This window comes from Leucopleurus acutus (genome assembly GCF_964270905.1).
Source record: "Leucopleurus acutus genome assembly, chromosome: 8".
NCBI lineage: Eukaryota > Metazoa > Chordata > Mammalia > Artiodactyla > Delphinidae > Leucopleurus > Leucopleurus acutus.
This window is the reverse complement of record NC_139151.1, coordinates 62595820-62617916: the sequence shown is the minus strand read 5'-3', so window position 1 is coordinate 62617916 and position 22097 is coordinate 62595820. Positions and strand designations below refer to the sequence as shown.

Sequence of the window (22097 nt, the reverse complement as noted above, 5' to 3'; positions counted from 1 at the left end):
GGTGCCCATTACTCTAGTCCCAAGGTGACCTTTCTCTCCTCTCTGATTTCATCCTTGGCCCTGTGCCCTGTGTTTCATTCTCTGTGTTTAAATATCATAGACAGGCCACTGCCATGGATATCATGTGTCCTTCCTGGTGCTTACACACCTGTCACCTGTAAAACATCACAGTAATCAGTATGAACACAAGACAGCTTCCCTCTCTCTCCTCCTGCCTTTCCTCCATCAGAGAGTTGATCCACTGAGTAATTTTCTATCTATTGTAATTACAGATGGGACCACTCAGGGCAGAGGTCTGACTCTTCGTGTTAGGAGTAACAGATGGTTTACCTGTGAACAAACCTCAGATTATACATGATGAGGACTTAAGGTTGTAAGAGTGAAGATTTCAGAGTCCAAAATACCTTATTCTGTGGGCCTTGAGCAGGTTAGTAGTCCGCTGAGCTCAAGAAGAAAACCTTCTGTTAGTGGGGATGGTGGGGCCAGAGCAGGGTAAGACTCTGCTGTCTGAACTGAAGCCCCTTTCTCACAGCAAGGCCCTTTTTAGGGGCACCCAGGCTGCCTCAGATCGCCACTTTTCTCCAGAGTAGAAGACTCCCACTGACCTGAGAATGAACCTAGAGGCTTATTGGGGGATGGTTTTGCTCTACTATTGCCTGGATCTCTAGCTTCCTTTATCCCTGTTCTGCTTAACAGAACTGCCAAATGCATAAGTACCTTTGTACCTCTGGTCTTCAGTGGCCAGAGGAAACTTGAGTTAGAGACTTTAGTCCTTGCCCTGCAGAGCCAAGGTTTGAGGCTTCAGGAAAGCCTGCCGAAGGGTGGTGGTCCTGCCGTGAGATGCTCAGAAGGCCAGGGAGCCGGTGATGGGGAGAGAACCCATGCGCTTATAGGCAGTCCTTGCTTAGATGCTGTTTCTGAATGTTGTACCCTCTGGGAAGTTTGTTCTCACAACAAATTCAATTGAAACAGAAGCGAGGAGGACTGAGCTTATAGACCAAGTGCCAGCCCAGCAGGGAAGCTGCAGGGACCCAATGCAGCACTGCCCGGGAAGAGACTATTTGTTCCATATGTGGATGTCTGAGTCTGTTGAGAAAAGCTGGGCAAAGTAGGAGGTCGGTTAGGACTGGGAGGACTGTGACCAAACCAAAAGCCTATCTCTGAGCTGCGATCTGTCACGCGTCTCCTTGAGGTAAGATGTATTCTGTCTAGTAAGGATGAGTGAATTCAGTTTACAGGTAAGACCTAAGAGTTGAAAGAGGACACATTCCCGAGGATATTCCCAGTCATGAAATGCAGAAGACTTGAAAATTAAGAAATCATGTAAAGGTAGACTTGGCTTTTAGAGTTTCATTGTGCCTGGCATGAGCAAGCGGCCAGGAAGATAGTTTAATCACTATTAAATCACATAAGCATACACACTGCTGTCACAGGTACAGGATTGTATTAAGGTAATGTATCAGCTACTGCTGTGAATTTGTTAGTTAATGACTACAGAGAAAAGTCACTGAAGACTGAGTCTATAGAAAGCATATTGTCTCTATCTCTGTGTGGAACATTTGATTCACTTGTAAAGAATACAGTGTAAAATGTACTGAAAACTGTCTAGATGTAATGTAATGCTGAAGGTAAAAAATAATGTAGGTGCTCTTTACTGTTTCGATAAATTAGTTTTCGTGTTGTTTCTCTTCATTCACAATGAGGGGCTGATTTATGAGAAGAGTTCTGGGAGCCTGTTTCGAGTTTCTTTTTTGCCTTAGGATATGATTCCCTTATTAGAGGTATGTATTTGTTTCCTTCTAGCTTATTCACTCATTTATTCATTCAGCAGACACTGCTCAGAGCTAGGCAGTGGGAACAGAAGGCTCAATTCCTACCTTTAAAAAAACTCAGCTGAATGTGGGAGCCGTATCCAATTTATTTTTAAAAATGAACTGTGAACTATAAAAGGGCTCAAGATCGAGAATTCTGCAGGCAGAGAAATGTTGGTCACAATTCCATCCTTGTCTATTCTAGTTGTAGAATGTGGCCAGTTCCTTAACCCCAAGAACGTTGGCTTTCTCACTAAAGCTGGCGGGTCAAAGTCCAGGTCTCACAGGGTAGTTATGAGGATTAAATGAAATCATCAGTGCCTATAAAACAGCACTATCCTATCTCATACAGGATAACCACTCAATAAGCGGTAGCCACTTTACTTTTTATTGTACAAGGTTTTATGCTGTATTTGAGATACGGACCCAAATCTATGGGAGCACCAAAAAAGATCATTTTTGCTAAAGTACTTCAAGAAACTTCACAGAGGAGGTGGGTCTTGAGGGATGCTAAGAACTCCAGCTGTGCAAGGAAGAGAAAGGACATTCTTGGCAGAAAGAGTGGTGTTAGAGCAGTGGGGTGTGAAAGTAAAAGGACGAAGTTCAGGTATTTTGATGAGGCTGGTATGTAAGGTGTCACATAACCAACTCTTTTTTGGAATGTTAATCTTTGGGGGAAATTGGCTTACGGAAATAGTTCCTGCTGGAAGTACTAAGACCTCATGATAGCTCTTGCTGCCATGGTTCTTGGTGGGTTTGTATAGCAGGAATATATTTATGTATTTATATTTCAAAAATTTTAATGTACTTCTCAATAATTTCAGATTAGGCAGTCCTTTTTGGATTTTTCAGAATTATGTTATTCTTCAGGGATGACAATTATATTTGTATATACAATCCAGGAGGACCAGAAGCATGGGACTGGCTTTTGTTCTCATGCCTGCTGTCTCTTTCCTCCTGGTCTTCATTTCTCCAGAACTGATCTAGGCTGAGTCCCCTGGCACTAGGTCTGCAGTGACTTTTAGGCACCGTGGCAGAGCACAGTCATACCTCTGGGGGCAGATAGTTGGCCCAGGAAACAACTGCATCACCTGGGACCATGCTTGGTAAATCAGGTGGGTGATCCGGCCAGGAGATCCCCTTTTCCTGGTCAGAGTAAGAGCACAAGGAGAGTACCTCCTTAGTTCCAGGACTCGTGCTATGTGAGCTCAGGAGCCAGGCCCAGAGAGCTGCATAGAGGAGTGCGGGCACGTTTGGCCTCTAGAAGAGACGGCTTGTGAGGACCCCACTCTCTGCACCCTCTATGGCCTGGGGATGATCCAATGACTTACGGTCCAATCTGGGACACTTTGGGAAAAGGGAGCTTTAATTATGCCAGGATAATAGCTGTAAACTAGGACTTGGGAAAAGGGAGCTTTAATTACGCCAGGATAATAGCTGTAAGCTAGGACTCTCCACGGACCCTGTCCAGGGCTAATTTACGAGATTTGTCTTTAACCTGACCACTAAACAACGAAAATCTCTTTCCTTTTTAGTAGTTCCCTGCAAATGTTATTTCCCAGAGGCAGAGCCAAGGAGAGAGGCCACAGTTAAGGTAGGAAATGCTGTTGACCACAAAAAACTCCAAATCTGGGGTAATAAACCAACCCTACTTATTACCACACTCTTAAGATTCCCTCAACCCAGACTATTTAGGTACCAAAGGAAAATCTAATACTTCAGCTACCCAGCAATGAGAAAAACGCGAAGTATCACAGACTTTGCCTTGACCATTTTCACACAAGTGTTTCTAAAATGTACCTAACCTTGTTTTTCCTTTCCCATTTTCTTATACAAAGTAAATAGGCCAAATTTCTCCTTTTTCTTGATTACTCCTTAACTTCTCTGAGCACCAGTTTCCTCACTTATGCACTGGGAATAATCCCCCCTCGCAATGCTGTGTGTAGTGTCTGTCCAGGGTGTAGCCGGTGCTAGGTGCTCACGCCAGTGCCATCAACAGCATCACACTCTGTCATCAGGTCCTGTGCTGCTGGGCTGTCGCCCTTGACACCCTCCAAGGCTACCCTGACTGCTGGGAATGGCCCAGAGCACAGGTCCTGCAATCTCTGGGTGACTTCAGTTTTGACCTCCCTCAGGATCAGACCCACAGCCTTCCTGTCTGCTTGCAGCCACAACTGCAGCCTCCCTTGCTGTTGGCTTCAGATCTGCCACAGGCCGAAAAGAAAATTCCCAAGTGTGTAGTGTGTCCAAGTCCTGTTTAAACAGGTTAGGCTGCTCTGCATAGGGCTAGAGGAACCCAGTGGCCGGGTCTTCATGTTATTTCTACCACTTGGGCCTTTCTCACCTTTTTTCAGCTCTGTGGCCCTGTTTTTGTTTGTACGGGGCAGGCCCACAGGGGTTTACTTAGGAAGCAGCAGCCCATTCTTCCAGCTGGCACAGCTGACCCTGCAGAGGATGCTCTAACTTAAGTACCTTCTGTCCTTACCCTTCTTCTAGCCCATCCAGCCTCTGCGTGTGTGGTTCTGACCATCCTTAAGCTTGACGAGCATGGCCAGAGGGAAGACAGTTTCCACCCATATGTGATGGTTTCTAAACAAGCTATGATCCCCTTGTTACCACCACCTCCTGCCCACCCCTGAGGCTCTTAGGACAGAAGGAATGAATGATGTAGAAAAAAACTTTTAGGTAAGAAACATGTCTTTTTCTTTTATAGGGGGAAGAAAGTGCACAGCAGTGTTGAAACAGGTCAAGTTTAATTTGTTGATACATGGTTTGTGGTCTGTACTTAGACAAACACTAAGTTCTACAACATACATAATGTCAACATGGGAAAATACCAACTTTGTCATTGCACATACCAGTAAACAAATACATTTGCTCCAGAATACCAAAGAGTTTATTCAAAAAGTCACTTAATAAAAGCACAGTTTTGCAAGTTTGTCTAAAACTTGATGATTTTGAACAAAAATAAAATGTCTGACCACTCCAAAATAGGAAAAGACAATCTTGTGCAAATAGACATACACATTCTAGGCATTATGAAAACTGGCTAAATGTATGCTCCCAACAAGGGAAGTGTCACCATCCTAAGTCCCCTTAGTCACCAAATGCAGGATTAAAGAGGCCAGAGTCGGGCTTCCCTTTCTAAGCCACTCTGTTACTCTCTAGGAAATTCTGGATCTTGGCCTCATCTCCAGCTCTGCCTGGACCTTGATAGAGAAGGAGAGAGGGACAACAGAAGAGAAGAGGAAAGGGGTGTGACGTCTTTCTTAGGAAAGAAAAAAGGCACGGTGATGAGCCAGAAAGTGATGAGAGCAACGATCAACTTTCATTCACCCTGAATCCTACTGCAAGCTGTTGACAGTCCAACCTCCTTATTTCGTAGGTGAGACAACAGACCTAGAGCAATCACGTGGTTTGCTCAAAACCACATGGTTACTAAGTGCAGCAGTGCTTTCCGTAAGACCAACTTGCCTCTCAACTTGGTTGGAATTCAAAACCCAAGCCCGTCCCAAATACTTCTGCTGTACCTTTCCCCCCATATCCTGAGATGACAGAAAATTACAAACAGGAGGTATGGAAGGACAGGTGACCACTAAACTCAAACAAGAGCCCATCCTTTGGCCTGTTCCTGGGGCTGCTAAAGTTCTACAAGCCAGGGCCCAGGGCAGTGTAGGGTCCCAACGCCAGGCCCTGACTGCAGGGGAGTGAGGCCCCACTCAGTGCTGGGCACCAAACTCATTCAGCTATCTGGAAAAATGTGCCCTGAGGGCCACCTGGCATCCTGAGGTCACAGGGGAATCTCAGCTCGGGTGAAGAATTGTAGAGAGGGGCAGGCTGGTGTTCCCACAGGAAGGGAGAGCCAGGGACTCCATCTAGGAGATGGAATTTGTGCTTGCATAGCAAAGCCGTGGACACAGCCAGCCCAGCCTCTCCCCTCACTGTAAGGAAAGCACATCACTGTGGCTTGCTAAATTCAGAACTGCCTCTAAATATACGGTAAATTCATTTAGAAGTAAATGCCCCACCATTTCCAGAGCAAAGAACGATGTCTGCGTCTACAATTTTGTTGCCCTTGTCAGTGAAGGAGGTGGGCCCCAAATGTTGTCTTCTAGCCTGTGATTGATTGTCACACTCCCTGGCTTTTAACACCTGTCCTCAGCATGGGTCTGGACCTTACATGCTCGTTCTGAATTAGTGTCATGATTTTTAAGGCACATTCAACTAGAATAAGTCCAAATTCATCCAAAAGCACACATGCAACACACCAATTTCTTCAGGTAATGCAAAGTGGGAACTGAAGAACTAAACTTTTGGGGATGGTGTCTTCCCAATCAGAACCTTGGGAGAAAGAGTTGGTACTTTCCGAAGGATACTTTCCGATCAAAGAGCACGAAATGAACAAAATCCACCGGTGATCATAACTACATCCTTATTCCTTTCCTATTCATCTGTAGAAATATGATTGTAATAGGAAACCTCAATTGATTGTTCACAGATTGCCCTTTGCCCCAAATACACACAGAGACACACAGACAGACACAGAGCACCTTGGAGCCAGAAGGAAAGAAAAGCCAGAATTGGGGAAGAGTTAAGGAAGTGAACTTCACTGCTCTGTAGAACTGTTTGGGGGTGTGGCCCCAGGAGGAGGGAGTTAGAGCTAGGAGCAGTTACAGAGGAGCTGCCTAAGGTCCCAGCTGCCCAACACCCTTAGGGACTGCTCATTCCATCACCAAGTTCCCTGCCCAACCAAGGACCATCTGGTTAGAGGGTATGAAGGGCAAGAACTCTTCCTGTGGGAGAGGCTGAGCCCAGGTGGCCTCCAGGGGCCCTGGCAGCTTTATGAGTCTTTGGGCCCATGGCTATGAGGCCAGTGGTCAAGGAGAACCAGCATCACCAGGAATGGGGTCTTCAGAACAGACCTCCTTCCGAGGCTGGGGTCTTAAGCAGGTGACTCGAGTACTCTGGCTGGTCACTCAGTGCCCAACAGAGGGTTTTGTTGCTGAGCTACCCTTGTCCATGCCCAGGCTGGGACTCTCAGGCCACATTCCTGACCCTACGAAAACACCTTTCAACCCCCTGCCCTGTGTACTAGAGGAAAAAGCAGGGGACTAGTCTTCCATTGTGCTTCTGATGAATTTTCCACTCTGCCCCAGGATCCCCTCTCTCATGAGGATCCAGAACCAACCTGTTCTACCTTAAAATCACTGACCCAGAGAAACAGCTTGACTAGACTTTAGAGCTCATCTACTTTCCATCATTCTAAATGTCAGCAGGTCTCTCTTTTCAAAGTCAAGAAAGGAAGAGCCAAACTGGGACTATGGACAGGAGGACGGCGCGACAGTATTTCATTGGCAAGTGGACCAGCTCCGGTATAGAAGGTTCTAGTGCCCTAAAGATGGCCCCAAGTCAAGCAAGAGCTGTCCAGAAACTAGACCATGTTAACAAAACCTGGATCATTGGAGGGACCTCTCACAGAGACATATGCCCCAGGTGTGGGCAGATCCCTGCTAGAACAAGAATGTCTTGCTTTAAGCACTCAACGTAGGAAAACCCAGGTTACCAGGAAATGAGAGCATGCTACTCCCACTGAAGTCAGAACAACTTCACCTCAGAGCCTTGCTAACATGTTTACTTTTTAAAAAACCGACTTCTATGTAGTCTTTCCAAGCACATCTGCTCTGAAGTGGGAACAACCCTTGCTTGCTTCCCACTGATTTCTGATCTCCATCTGGGTGAGTAGCCTCTGTCAGGGTAAATGACAAATATGCAAGACTGCCCAAGTCGTCAGAGTAGATGGTACCATCCACGCAGGAGGGCGGCGGAGGGAGAGGTCAGGCGCAGCCCTGAACACCCACAACCCACCCGTCACACCTAGGTAGCAAAATGGGCAGCAGCCTTGCTGAGGCCTGCCCTCGGGGAGGAGCCAGGCACAGGCCAGTCACTATCAGACGGACATGCAAAAATCCAGGCAGCTTTCGGCAGGGAACCGCCCAGTTTCCCACTGAACATCTCCGAGTCTCCGGAATCAGGTGCACGGGCATGCGGACTGTGCCCCAGGAAGGTCAGAGAGAGCAGTTTCTTGGGGGATGGTGGAAACAAGGAAATCAAGGGAGCTGAAACTCCGAACTCTGCCCCTAACCAGCCAGGTGACCCAGGGCAAGTCCTACTTTCTAGATGATCTCTCAGGGTCCTGCCACCTCTGATCTTTTGTGGTTCTGAAACATTTCCTGCTCTCCTTACCCTGTCCCATTCCCAGCTAAGAAGAACCACATACAATCCCTCAGCAACCACAGCCCAGGCTGACTGCAGTGGGAGCTGAAGCACAGGCGGGAGCTCCAGGCACGCCTACCTGTGTGCAGTCTGGGGCTCTGGGGCTGGTGTCCTGGGGTTCATGGGGTTTGCGCAGGGACTGCTCAGCAGGGAGCTCCCGGGGAACAGCCCTGTCCCACGCGCCGCCTGTATGCTGAGCCTGCGTCCTGCAGGCCCCATCCTCTATAAGAGATCTGACCTTGGGGGCTGGCCTCCTGCCGCCTCTGTGCACACAGAGAAATCAAATGAGCTCAAACCCTAGGCCACCAGCCAATTCCCACAGCCACAGCCGGGCCCCTGCAACCCTGGCAAGGTCCTGCCACTCACCTTTCCCCATGCCAGTAACTCTTCCCAGGCCCAGCTGAGGCCTTCTGAAGCTGGAGGACTTTGTGTAGTTGTAAGGGCCAGGCTTGGCTCCCCAGCCCTCTGCTCTGTAAAGTAGGTGTGCCCTAACACTTACACTAACACACACAACACTCACTGTGCCCCTCGCAGTTGGGCTGGGTGCATGGCCGGGCCCCAGCAGCCCTGCACTGTGCTTCCTCTCCCTCTTCACCTCTTCCTGCCTCCCCGGCTGAAGAGGCTGCTCAGCTTGGCAAACGTGACTGCAGCAGGATACTAACCCAAGGGTCGGGGGTGGGGGCGTTGATCTTGGGGCGCAGAAAGAATTCACGCTGGTCCCTTCATATCCCCCACTCCTCTGCCTCAGCAGTGAAGGCGCAGGAGCCAGTACCTGGATGGCTGGGCCCAGGAGCCCACTGAGAGCCAAAGGGTCACCTGGCACGCGGCCTATGTACAGGGGGTCGGCAGGGCTGTCTCCGCAGGCAGGCAGCTCCACTCCAGGCTGGGCAACCCCAGAGGGCACGAGGTGGCCTCTACTCGCAGGCCAGCTTGCTGTCGAAGCTGGACAGGGCAATGGCAAAGGCCTGCAGCGCACACAATGGGTAGTTGTAATCCATGGTGAACACGTCCTCTGCTACACGGCCAAACTGCATCACAATGTAGTCCGCTGGAGCCAGGCACAAGTGTGGACAGAGACAGAAGGGCAGAGCAGGGATGGCGGAGATGGGGAAGGACAGACACCCAAATCACAAGAGGGAAGAGAAAGCGAGAAGCAGAGAAGCCAAGAGAATCCCAGAGGTAAAACACAGACCAATTGGGAGAAGTGGCAGGAGAGATGGAACAGGTGGCAGAGGAGAAAGATGCATACAAACACCAGGAGACAGGGAAGAAGAGAGGAAGTCCATTCAAAGGGTGTTCCCACGCCTGAGACTCTGCTGAGTGCACAGAATCTCGGGTCAGGGCTCCAGAGAAGGTTCCTCCAGGGCCTCCCAGTCATTATGGTTAGAAAGTTCTTTACACCTAATCTAAGCCGTATAATCCATGTCCTCTGACCTCTACGGGCAGGGCTAGGTGAGCTGAACCCTGAGCTAAGGGCCCCGGGTACCATGTGGACAGTAACAAGTCAGGGCAGAAACACTCACGGTCATTGCCGTGGATGATCTGGAAGTTCTTCACGGAGGCCTGAGTGACGCGCCCGTGGAAGTTGAGTACGTAGGACTGCGTGTCGTCATTCCAGACAGGCGTCTTGTTCTGCAGCTCAATGATAGTCTCCGTGTTCTTATTTTGCCAGCGTGATAGCAGCGTCTCATGCTCCTGGGAGGGCAGCCTCAGCTGAGCCAGGCCCAGGCCTTGGCACCATGACCCCCCCCCCAAAGAGGGATCTGCCCCAGGGGTGGGAGTCCTTAGATTTCCCTAGACCTCCAGGGCTTCTCACACTGTGTCTCCTCCACACATACACACCAGCTGGAGTTCTGCCCTTAGACGCTCATGCAGACGCTGGGATAATGGGGAAGGCGGGTGGGATGGGGTAGAGACTCACGTTGCGGGGCCGGATACAGACTCTCTCGTGAACCATGGTCATGCCTGGGACAATCACACTCATCTTCCGCGGCCCCTTGAAACCTAAAACATTTGTTTCCTAGGAAATAGCGACAGAGAACTCAACACTGGCCCTGTGAGGACTCAACTTACCTACTGGAGAGACTGGGGGGAGGGAATAAAGTTGAGCTGAGCTAGCTTCCACCACTCACATGTCTTAACAGGCATCTCTAAACTTACCATGTCCGGAAGTGCGCTCCTGAATCTCCACTCTGCCCAAATGAGCTGCTCTTACAGTCCTCCTCGCTCCACTTAAGAGCATCTCAATTCTTCCATCTGCTCAAACTACTTGGAGTCATACTTGACTCCCCCCTCTCCCTCACACCCCACTTCTAATCCATCAGCAAATGCTGTCGGCTCTCTCTTCAAATTATATTCAGAGTTCAACCACTTTTCACCACCACCACCCCTCACCAAGATCACAGTACTGGCCTTTAGCTGGAATCCTTGTTTCCTCACCACCACCACCCCCCCCCCCCCCGCCCTCCTCCCCGTCATCTGTTCTCCACACAGCGGTGAGTGGTCCTGGTCAGTCAGATCATTTTCCTCTTCAGTTCAGAGTAAAAGCTGACGGTCTTCCCTCGACCTGCAAGGCCTCACGTCATACGGCCCCATTACCCCCTCTCTTCACCACTTCCCTGCATTCTCTGACCTCCTTGCTATTCCCCCTGCATGCCAGGCATCCAGGATTTTGGCACTCGCTGTGTTCTCCCCGACACCTGCACAGCTGGCTCTCACTTCCTTCTGGCCTTTACCTAAGCACTACCTTGGTGGGGCCTCCCTGCCATCCTTCCTAAAAGGACATTCATAGGCCTCTTCCCTGCTTTATTTTTTCCTTCTTACCATTTATCAGAACATATTTATTTTGCTTATATGACTGTCTTATAGCTTATCTCCCCACTAAGGGTTCACATCCCATAAGGGTCTGTATTTGTCTCTCTCTTCACTACTATCTCTTCAGAGCCTCCAATAGCACCTGGGGCTCACTATCTGAAGAGTCAGACTGCCTCCCCAAAGCCGACCAGCAGGTGGCACCACTGGATCATACAAAACAGCTATGCATTCCCAGGCTGATGGTACCAGGTCCTCATTCTGAAATGAGATGGAGAAACCCTTTGTGTTTATATTCATTCCAGTTTGGTCATCTGTGAGCTGTGTGACATTGGCAAGTGACTCAACCTCTGATCTTAGGTTTCCTCATCTATACAATCAAGAAGATAGGATGGAGCTCTTAGGTTGAATATTCAATGAGATGATAATGCAAAGGGCCTTCCAGTCCATTCAGGACCTGAACACGGGAGGGAGGACTGGAAGCTTGCACCAACAGGAACCCAGGCCTTCTGCCTCCTCCTTTCCAGGAGGCATCCAGGCTGGGCTTCAGAGAGCCAGGCCTAGTCCCCAGAACTCGCCAAGCAGATGGCCAGCTGTGTCCTGTCCCAGGCAGGGGCCACTCCACTGCGCCTCCGTGTCTGCCCGTAAAGGTAGATGGGATAGGCCACAGACAGGTAGCAAGTCCTGAGTGTCACGTCTAACTTGGAGCCCAGAGACCCGGGAGCCCACGACTCACGTAGCATACAGCAGCCAGCTCCTGACGTAAGGTTCCACTTTCCAAAGGAGATGATGCCTTCTGAGGGTTGACTCCATTGTCATAAACGGTGAACTTTGTGCCCATGAGGTTGGACCTGAAGGACAGGCACGATCAGCATAGGGTCATGCACCCTGTGCCCCAAGGCTGTCCTGTGGCGAGCCTGCGAAGCATTCTGGGCTGGGCCAGGAGCGGACCTGGGGGCACAGGCACACTGCGCACGGAGTCCCCACCTCTGGAGGCGCTTCTTGGACAGAAGGCCTCAACTTGCTCTGAGTTTAATCAAAGAGCATCTCGGTTCAGTTCAGGGAAATCTGAGTTCCACAGAAAGTCTCCCTGGAGGAACAGGAGTGGCTCCCCACACGGGAGGTGAGCCACCAGAGTGGCATCTGACAAGACTGCAGAGGGGACTCAGCGCCCCATGGAGGGTGGAGATGTTCTACTACTCTGTCCCATTCAGCCTGTGAGCTTTGGTCCAGCCCCATCTCCAGCTTTAGCTCCTGACTGCTAAGCCTGACTTATGCTCCCAAACCGGGCACTCTTCCTCAGCACACCTTCCCTCACCTGAGGCCTAGCTCAGAGCCTTTCCCCCACCCTAAGGCTGCTTTCTCTTCCCTCAAGGGCCCACTCTCAGCCATGCCCCTTGGCACTGACCATGGGGCTAAGGCGGCTCTTCCACGGTGGCCTACGTTGTCACTGACATCCTAGGGTTTGATCCAACCCCCTTTGCGGGCCCGCATCCCCTCTGCCTAGGAGCAGCTTAGGGTAGGGCATGTGAGGCCCATCTTCAGATCGGCTCTAGGCTGGCACAGACCGGGCCTATGGTTGATCTGATAGAAACGACTTTGGGAGAGGATCGACCCCTGGCCTGGATCTCCCTCGGGGACAGGAGATGCCCTCTACAGAGCCCGCCCCTGCCTGCCCCACCCCTGCCGGCCTCCTGGGGGAGTGCTCGTACCGCAGTTTCCCGATGTAGCTGTCCCCTCCTCGAGACAAGTCTGTTGGGTCCACAGAGATGAGGTAATTGGAAGTTTTACTCTTCTTTCTCTTCCTTCCCGCCAGGAGGAACACCTTGGGAGTGGAGCAGGGTCATGTTCCAGGCCCGGCCTCCGGTCCACACACAATCACGGGTGCCACTCACACACCTGCACTCACGAGTGACTCCCTTGCTTCAGCTCTGGAACATACGTGTGTGCACACACACACACTGACCAGGCATGGAGGCTTCTGTCCCTTTGGGGGAACTGGCAGGTCAGTGCTGGAGCTGAGGCTTCCAGTCCCATTCCAGCCCCCAGGACTTCAAGCCCACAGGGTGAAAACTGTGTGTCCAAGCCAACCTCACCTTCTTCCCATCCTCACGGTCCAGGTGCAGAAAGTAGGTGGGGTACATGCCCCGGTCCATGCCCTTCTTGTCCCGTGTGATGCGGCACTTGATGGTGATCCCCTGTGGGGCCGGCCTCAGGACGAACTCCTCAAGATCCTGGACCTCAACATCCACCGACGGCTCTGGGGCTGGGGGGCTGGGGGCTGAGGCTGCCTCCTACGGAGGAGAGAGGAGAAGCCTGAGCCCCAGGGACCCTGAACAGCTGAAACTGGTGGTCTGGTATCCAAAGCTGCCCCCAACGTGGTAGTGGTGGGAGACAGGGCAGGCCCCCTGGGATGTGGACCCAGCTATCCTGGCCCTGGGACCAGCAGCTAGCTTCCTAGCCCTTCCCTCACCTCAGCAGCCCTGGGGGTGGGGAAGGAGGAAATGGGCAGGTTCTCAGGGGCCATCCTGTCCAACTCCAGCTCCCCCCAGCCCCCAGCCTGGCTGAAGAGACTGGGAGGACAGAAGAGCCCAGGCCGGAGAAGCTCCTGATAGGCACCTGGGCCCAGCCCCTGGCCCAGAAAAGCCAGCTCCCCGTCACTTCACACTCATTCCCCTCCCAGCTGGGTGACACTGCCGTCTGCCCCTCTGCTGAGCAGGAAGCTCCGTACTCACCCTGATGGACTTCCTGCTCGTCGCAGAGCTGGGGCGGGTGTTGCTGTTCAGCTGGGAGGAGCTGGAGCTGTTCTCGTCCTCATCCTCCTCCTCCTCTTCGAAGCTCATGCTGCTGGAGACGCCTGGGCCACAGAGGAGCGGGAAGGGACGAGCGGTCACACAGGCACGCCCGGTCACCGGTTCCCAGGCTCTGATCACCCACACGTGCAGAGCTGCATGTACACATGTGCATCCACACACTCCCACACATACAACCAGATGCACACAAGGACGCTTTCTCTCTGGTGCGTACGAGAGCTGGGGCTGGCCACTATCCCCAGGTGCAGCCCCCCTCCCAGCTTCGGCCATCAGACCCTCCCTCTCTAGCGGTCAGGGTGCCCTGTCTCCGTGTAGCAAGTCCTGAGTTGAGCTGACCCCGCACTGGGAGCCTCCACTTCTGGCCTCAGGCCTACTAGAGGCCTTGGCTAGCACAGGCCGTGAAATCTCGGGAAAGGCCCGACTCCTTACTCAGCCTGATGCGTGGGGCCCACCAACTCCTCTCCAAAGCCTGCCTGGACCCCCTGGCTACATGCTTCTCCACACCTGGGATGCCATCTCCAGCCTCAAGGTGCCTCAACAGCCCTCTCTCCAGGAAGCTATCCCATGGTCGGGAAACAATGTGGGCAGCAGGTTTCCTGGGAGGATCTGCCTTGCCTCTCAGCCTCCTGGCCCCGCTCCCCCTAGCTCAGCAGACAGAGGGGGCACGTTTCGCAAGCAGGAGCTTTTTCAAAGGAACCAAAGGGAAAGGAAACCTGTCCCCAAACCTGGGCCTCCCTGGGGGCAGATGGGGATGGGGAGAGACAGGGCTGGGCTGCGAGCTGGCTGGTTATCGTAGTTCACACTTCCCTTAACTCAGCCTTATCAGGGGCCCCTCCCTGCCGAAGTTTCTCATTGCTCTCCAAGTGTGCCCCACACCAGGGCCTGGGAGGGGCTGGAACAGACACAGGAGAGTCATGCTCCCCAAGAAGGGTGCATCTGAGAACCTGGGGCTGGGCTTGGGGGGCATCACTGGACCCCCACGGGGCTCACCCTTCCTCTGCATCGTGGCACGGATGTCCTGCCCACTGGGCCGTGTGCCCCCACCAGCGGCTGTCTCCCCCTCGTCCCGGGCGTGGTCTGACTGGCCCACAGTCAGGATCCGCATGGGGCCTCGGGCCTCGGACCTGTCTTCTGCCAGTGCCGCTGGCCCGCCGGTGCCTGCAGGCCACGGACACTCCTGAGTCCCATCCAGGGGTGGGGAGGGCGGGGGGAGAGCCTGGATTCTCAGATGTCCAGGAAGAGGGTGAGGGAAGAATGGGGGGACCCTCTGAAAACTTCATTGGCAAAACCGAGTTTTTAAAAAGGAATGACAGCTGTCTGTCAGCCTCTCAACGATCAGCGAGCTAGGAAGGGGCATGGGCTCCGTTTCTTCTGCCGTTCCCCCACATCTGTGGCCGAGGGTGGGACTGAGATGCCTCACATCCCAGGCAGACAGCAGACAGCTCCCAAACCAACTGCACGGTGGAAAGGACGAGAGGGAGAACGAGGCCGGATCCGACACGGCAAGGCCACCACTCGGCACAGACGCGGCCAGCTCTACGTCGTCCAAGCTGATCTCTCTCCCGCACACACGCAGACTCACACACGTCGTAAAAACACACAGGCCCCTCAAAAAAGCCAGGTCGGCATACACTTGCTTCCCCGAATGGAGGGGCTCCCCTCCCCCGTCAACCTCCCTGCCCAAGTTGCCACACTTCAGGACCAGAAGCAAGGCTCTACCCAGCATGCTGCGGTCAGTCAGCTCCACAAGCCCACGGACCCCACCACGCCACTGTCCCGCCACGACCCAGAGGCCCGAAGCCACTCCGTGTAAAGGCCTGAGGAGACAGGGTGTCTAGCCAGCAGAGACAGGGCTCGGGGCAGGGCCCCGTAACCGTCCTTGATCTCCAGGGATCTTCTCTGCAGAGGCAGGAGCAGAGGGAACAGACGGGTCTGGGGGGCCCAGAGGGTGGAACTGGGAGTAGGGAAGAGTCGAGGAAGCTGCCCAAGGTGGGGACGGGCTGCGGGAGACAGTGAGCCCCCCGGAGGGAGCGTCCTGGTCAGGGCGGAGGTAGAGGCGCTCAGGCCCCCCGGGCGGGGAGCTGGACGTCACGTCCCGGCAGCCCGCGAGGCCAGCCCGGTGCCGCAGGAGCGAGGAGGCCTGCGAGCCAGCTGGGACGCGGGGCCCGGAGCGCCACCCAGGGCCTCGCCAAGGCCTCCCGCCCGGTCCCGCACCCCGAGGTCTGGAGGATAAGCCTCCCGCCAACCCCACAGAGGGGCTGGGCTTCCTGAGGACGCCAGCAGGGAGGGCAAGCCAACCTTTGTGCCTCCCCTTCTTCTCCTTCCCAGAGGCCGCGCCCTGGCCCCCCGCCGCGGCGGCTGCCTTGGTCCTCTTGGCTGAGGCTGGCGCTGTGGGGCGGGCAGCTCCCAGGGGCACACTGGCAAGCGAGTCGGCCTCCTGAACTGCTCAGGAGAGAGCGAGAGACAGAGCAGGGAGAGAGAGAGAGAGAGAGAGAGAGAGAGAGAGAGAGAGAGAGAGAGAGAGAGAGAGAGAGAGAGAGAGAGAGAGAGAGCGCGAGAGAGCGAGCGAGAGACAGAGAGAGAGACAGAGAGACAGAGACACGGGCGCAAGGTGAGGCCAGAGCTCCAGCACAACACTTCCCAGTTCCCCCACCACTGGCCAAGCCCCGCCAGGGCCTCCACACGCCGTCTCTGCCAGGCAGGCCAAGTGGGAAGGAGGCGGCACCACCCCAGCCCCCGCGGGGTGCTAAGTCAACAGCCTGGCCCGCACCACGGCCAACCCAGAAGCAGAGCAGTCTGGGAGGGGGTGGGAGAGCGTCTGGGAGAATGTGGGCCATCGAAATGGTGGGTGAAAGACAGAAAAGCTGCAGCCCCGGGAGAGACCACAGCGAGGGCCAGCACCCCAGGGAGCTGCACTGGCCTCATGGGATGAGCCCCTGAGGCAGGACAGTAAGGGACAGGAGCCGCACGCCAACAGAGAGGTCTCGGAAGGGCCACTGCTGGGCGTCTCCACGCTCTCCACACTTCAGAACCCCAATCTGCTCAGGGTCCTTGGGTGGTTTCCTAGTGCTCATAAGATGACCACCGACATCCTTCTGCAAGTCTGGCCTTCCCCTTGGTCTAACTGCGCACTCCTCAGCTCCCGGGCACCCCAAGTCCCAGGCACACCAGGCTCTTGCGGTGCCTTGTACGTCCTGGACTCCCTTCCTGCCACGGGGCCTTGCTCTTGCGGTCTCACCGCCTGAACCGCCCTCATTGCTCCCGCCCACGCTCCCACCAACTCCCATTCATCCCGCAGATTCCAGCTCAGACATCATCTCCTCGGGGAAGCCCTTCTCTGGCCGCTAGCCTGGGAGCAGGCTCTCTGCCATTCACTCACTGGGCCCGGCTTCTTTCTGCAAAGCACACCTATAACAACCTACTTCATTCTCTCTCTTCTCCTAGACCTTAGGGTCCATAAGAGAACAGAGACCACATCCGTTTGTGCTCACCCCGGACCCGCAGCCTCTAATCCAGAGCCTGACACGAATAGACCCTCAATAAACATTTAAGCAATGGGTAAATATACAACATGAATGAGCATGGCCAGTAGGTCAGAAACTCATTACTGGGATAAACTGTCCGTTCTGATTTATGTCAAACTCCCTCATCTTCCTCTGAGAACGATCCCCTTGTATATAACACCAAGAGCCAGCAGAGGGCAGAGCAGGAGGCAGCGGAGGCTACAGGGGGCAGGGCGGTCGGGGCTCCTGGAAACCGGAATCCCAGGTCAGCCAGCTGGGTGAGGGGCCTCCTCACAGCCGGGGAAGCCGGGCCGTGGAGAAGACCCAGCCCGGTCTGCAGTGGCAGCGGGGGACAGCGTTCAGCTGAGTGGCTCTTGGAACACACCATGGCTGCTTCAACTTTCGAAGCCCTGAGACACAATTTTCCTCACTTTACAGGGCAGGAAACAGACCCAGAGAAGGTAAGTGACTCGCTCATGGGGACCAGCGAGCAGATGACAAGTGAGCAAGCTGCCTTCGGACTTGGGCCGTTCGCGCTGTCTCAGAGGGGCTGCAGTCTTCCTGCGGGGCTGGCCCTACCCGGCACACAAACGGTGCTCAGGAAACACCTGCCAAAGTGCCCGCACAGCTGTGACCTGCCAGACTCTCTCAAAGCCTCTAGACGTTGGCCCTGGCGCCAACTGGCAGGGCCCGAGGCGCCAGGAGCAGGCTCCCCTCCCACGGGCAGCCTCGGATGGCCAGGTGCCAGGCTCCACTGGATGCAGAACGGCGGGGGCCTTCTCTGCAAGGCACTTCCGCCCCCCTTGCGCCGGCACCCACAGACGAAGCACGCGGAGAAGGCTGCCAGGTTAGGGTGGGGCCGGAGGCCAGTTCCATGTGGAGCAGAGCTGGGACTGCCTCCCAAAGACTGACCCTCCCCTGAAGGGCCTCTCAGGTGGAGCACAGACACGCCAGCTGTGGCCTGAGCTGCTGAACTGAAGCACACAGGGGCGTTACTGTGAAGGGGCCCCGAGGCGAGGCAACGACCAGTAAACTGAAGGGGCTGGAGGCAGCACGCCCTGAGGAAGCCGCAGAAGGAGGGGAACACCGTGGCTCCCTCCAGCTGCAAAAGCCAGATGCCTGCAACCTTCTTGGAGTCACTGGCTGATGGAGAAGCCCCCGTGGTTGCCGGCACCAGCAGGGGGCAGCGGGGACTGAGTCTGAGTCCTCCTTTCAGGCTCAGAGAGACCAACCCTGGTCAGGGCGGAGGCAGACCCAGGGCTCAGCCCAGGGTCCGGAGCAGGAAGGAAGGTGCCGAGCACTGGGATGCAATGGAGCCACCCGGTCCCCAGGCCCAGGATGAGCTGCGAGAGCCCCCTGGCGAGACCCAGGGTGTACAAACACAGATGGGGGCTGCAGGCTGCTGGCTAGCACGGCTCCGTGCCGCCACCGGCAGGCCAGAAGCCAGGACACTGAGGGTGTGGGGAGGCCAGGGCGGGGAGGCAACAGGTGTCTGCCATAAGAGGCACTGGGCAGGCGGGAAGCTGAGATGGATTCCTCTCAGGAGGCAGCATGCTGGCGGGGAGCAGACTGTTCTGCTCCTAGGAGCTGCCTCCTGCTCTCAGGGAAATGTTTCAGATCAGAAACCTGGACTTTTGAACTCCAGGGTCCATAAAGCTGGACCTTCTGGCCCCGGCACCGGACTCAGGAGCCCAAGGCTCCAGGTCCCAGCCTCCCTCTGCCTGCCCCACTCAGCTGGGCTGGGAGTCATACTCGGCCTGGGCACCCCTGACAGGATGAGCCCCCCGCCTACTCAGGGCAACAGGAAGTCCCGGACGGGCTCCCCAAAGCAGTGCTGGGGTCTAAAGCTGCAGCGCAGGGGCCTCCCCAGGCTGTCCCAAGGGTGGGGTTTACCTTGGTAGCTGGCACTGCCACTGCTGCTGAGGTAGGACTCCACCAGGGGGGCCTGCTCCTCCGACTGCCGGGCCCGCCGGCTCCGGGGCCGCCCATCGGCATTGGCCTGCACCATCAGGGGCTCCTGGCGCTTCTTCTTCTGCTTCTGCTCCAGCAGGGCCCGCTACAGAGGCAGCAGACAAGCACAGGGGTCGGCGGGCCCTGAGAGGGCCGACCGCCTTGCCCAACGGAAGGTGCCCAGCCTGGGACCGGAGAGGACCTGCTCGCTCGGTTCGGTTCCAGAGGTCACAGTGCGGTCCACAGCCCACCCTGGCCTCATGTCCTTGGTGCCCCAAGATGTGGGGTCCAGCGGAAGCTGGCAAGTGTCAGCCCAGGCAGCTGCCCTGGCAGGATCACGGCACAGACGTCCAACTGCGGTCACCCAAGCTGCCCGCCGGCAGAAACCCCAGATGCTGGGGCAGTGCTAATGCCGAGCTGGTAAAGGAGAGAGCTCGCCTCTCTTCTCCTGGGAGGGGCCCCTCTCCCCACCAGACAGGATCACCCCAGGAAGGAGGACAGCCCTCCCCCCGGCCCAGACTCTGGCCGGGATAGCCAGCGCCGACCACCCTTCCGCCCGGCTCCAGCCTCACTCACCTGCCGATCGAGCTTCTGCTGCCGCAGGTTGCTGCCCTCATCATCTAAGACACTGCGGACGGAGAGACGAGTATTCAGGGCCTGCCCACAAGGAGCCAGGACAGCCCAGAGGCCACCCCCAGCCATGTCTGGTCTCTTTAAACCCCTCCCGTCATGGCTGCTGGGCATGGGAGGGGGAGGAAGGGTGAAGCTACTATCTGGGAACCAGCTTGAGACATGAAGCCATGAGCCATCTTTCTGCCACTTTGGGGACTTACTCCTGCTGGGATGCCTGCTCCCCAAGGACTTCCCAGTCCGCCCTGCCCCAGTAAATATAGAGGAGACATTCCCCTTGGGTCCATGAGAAGGGCCAGGCCTGACTGAGATCCAGAGGCATCAGGCACAAGCCAGGCCCGAGGCTGGGCTTCAGACCCAAGGGCCTGTCCCTCCAGCTCCATCTTTCCGTCCTTTCTGGTGGAGGTTGGGTCTTCTGAAGCAGACTCTCTCCCCACCCGTTTAAGGCAAACTCCTGGCTCTCCAGGTGGTAAAGTGGAAATGCTGACACTGCCCACCCCCCGCACCGCCCCACTTAAAGAGGACTGAAGGTCCCCTCATTTGGGAGAGTGAAACTATGACACCAACCAGTCCCTCGGGAAATGGCTAGGGCTGGTGCAGATGTGCGCAGGGCAGACACAGCACAACAACGCACAGCCCGTCAACTGGCCACCAGGCCCTTTCCCTGGCCACAGACACAGCGTGGGCGGCTGCAGGGCATCAAATCCTTGAGTCCCTACCTACGGTGTTGGGACGGGCAGCATCATCTCGCACAGACCAGCTCTGCTGCCAAGTGCACAAGTAGGGATCCCCAACCACTTAACTTTGTTTCTAGTCTAAGACACATGCATGAGACCTAGGCCCAAACCTATAAAGCCAAGGTCAGGACAGCTGCATGGGGTGGGGTTGGAGCCTGAGGATCTGAGCTCTGGGAACTCCAGGCTGCCCTGGCCCAGTTATTCCAGAGCCTGACCCTGAATCAGACCTTGTGTGGATGCCTGCACAGGTATGTCCAAGTGTGTTGGGTTTGTGTGTGAGGCTGCAGGAATATCTCATGCGTGTGCACTGGGAGATGTCCAAATGTGTGAGGGCATCTACATGTGTAAGCACATACCTGAACATAAATGCATGCAGACACCCGTTTAAGAGGTGGGTGTGCTTGTGTGTAGCTGAGTACAGTACACACGTAAGGGGGAAAGATGAGGTCACATCACCCTGAAGACAAGGTGAAGCATTTCCACCTAATTCTGACAGCAGTAGCCCTTTCCAACTGGAACAATCGACCTGAAACGTCGTCTCAGCTCAGGCAAACTACTTGTGCTGCGGAAGCCAGCCAAAGGGTGGCAGCAAGTCCATGGATTGCAGACAGCCCACCACCCACCTCTGGCTTCACCTCCCTGGCCACAACCTGTGAAGACTGCATATTTTGAACTAGCAGCTGTCCTACCTACTTGCCATCGGGGAAGGACTTTCCTGATGCCTGTGGGCTGCTCTACACGCAAGAGGATCTCCAGCTGTGATCTGGGGCCCTGCACAGAACAGCCTCATTCACCAAACCCTCAGCGGCCAGAGCACAGGAGAACACACTACTCAACAGACACGCTTCTAGTCAAGGCCTCAGTCTACCTAAAGTAGCCCACCTGCCTAAGAGCGCACAGCTGCACACGGCCTCCCTGAGGGCAATGCCAGGCCCAGAGGACAGGAATAGCTCTGGAAACTCCCAGCTGGCTGGGGTGGTGAGTATCCCATCACAGAAGGCCGCACCACAGGCTGGAGGGGGGCACCAGGGTGAGCAGGGTGCCTGGGAGCCCTGTCAGGTCCGAGAGGCTACAACTCCTCCTCCTATCTCTCCACCTCCAGTCCATGGCCTGACTGGAGAACGCAAGGGCGAAACGTCTTCAAAGGGTGAGTGTGCAACACCACTGTCCGCTCTGGTCTGTGGCTTCCAGGATACGGGTGACAACTACAGTCTGGCTCTGTGTGCCACCTGGCCGAGAGGAGCAACGGGGCCTGAAATCCAACTGCGCCCTGCTTGCCAAGCTCTGTGCCTGGCCCACACAGGGAGGCCTGCCATCTCAGCATGTCCTGGTGGTTGGGCCACAGGAGCCCACGTCACCCCCACAAGGCAGTGCTGGCTCCTCCCCTTCCTGACAGCAGGAGAGGCCATTCCCTGGCTCACCGGGATGACGCGAGCCACTGCACTCTCATAGGACAGGCCCGGGGGCAGTCACCTGGGTCATCCCCAGCCCTGGGCTTGCCTGAGCAGGACACAGACGATTATTCCCACGGTGCCGACACCATGAAAGGCTCTGACCCCTAACATGGAG

The 22097-nt window shown here is 55.2% G+C and overlaps 1 protein-coding gene across 1 annotated transcript in view; it reads right to left on the bottom strand.

The window, feature by feature from the left end:
- Nucleotides 1-8998: 8998 nt before the first annotated feature.
- TUB (TUB bipartite transcription factor) overlaps nt 8999-22097 on the bottom strand; it is a gene marked incomplete at both ends in the record, with an annotated part of 60326 nt that continues 47227 nt past the window's right edge. Inside the window, 11 exon segments of the mRNA XM_082844632.1 lie at nt 8999-9132; nt 9608-9779; nt 10006-10104; nt 11632-11746; nt 12608-12720; nt 12992-13189; nt 13631-13752; nt 14699-14866; nt 16007-16150; nt 19105-19267; nt 19738-19789. Of these exon segments, the coding sequence (XP_082700758.1) occupies nt 8999-9132; nt 9608-9779; nt 10006-10104; nt 11632-11746; nt 12608-12720; nt 12992-13189; nt 13631-13752; nt 14699-14866; nt 16007-16150; nt 19105-19267; nt 19738-19789 (1480 nt within the window).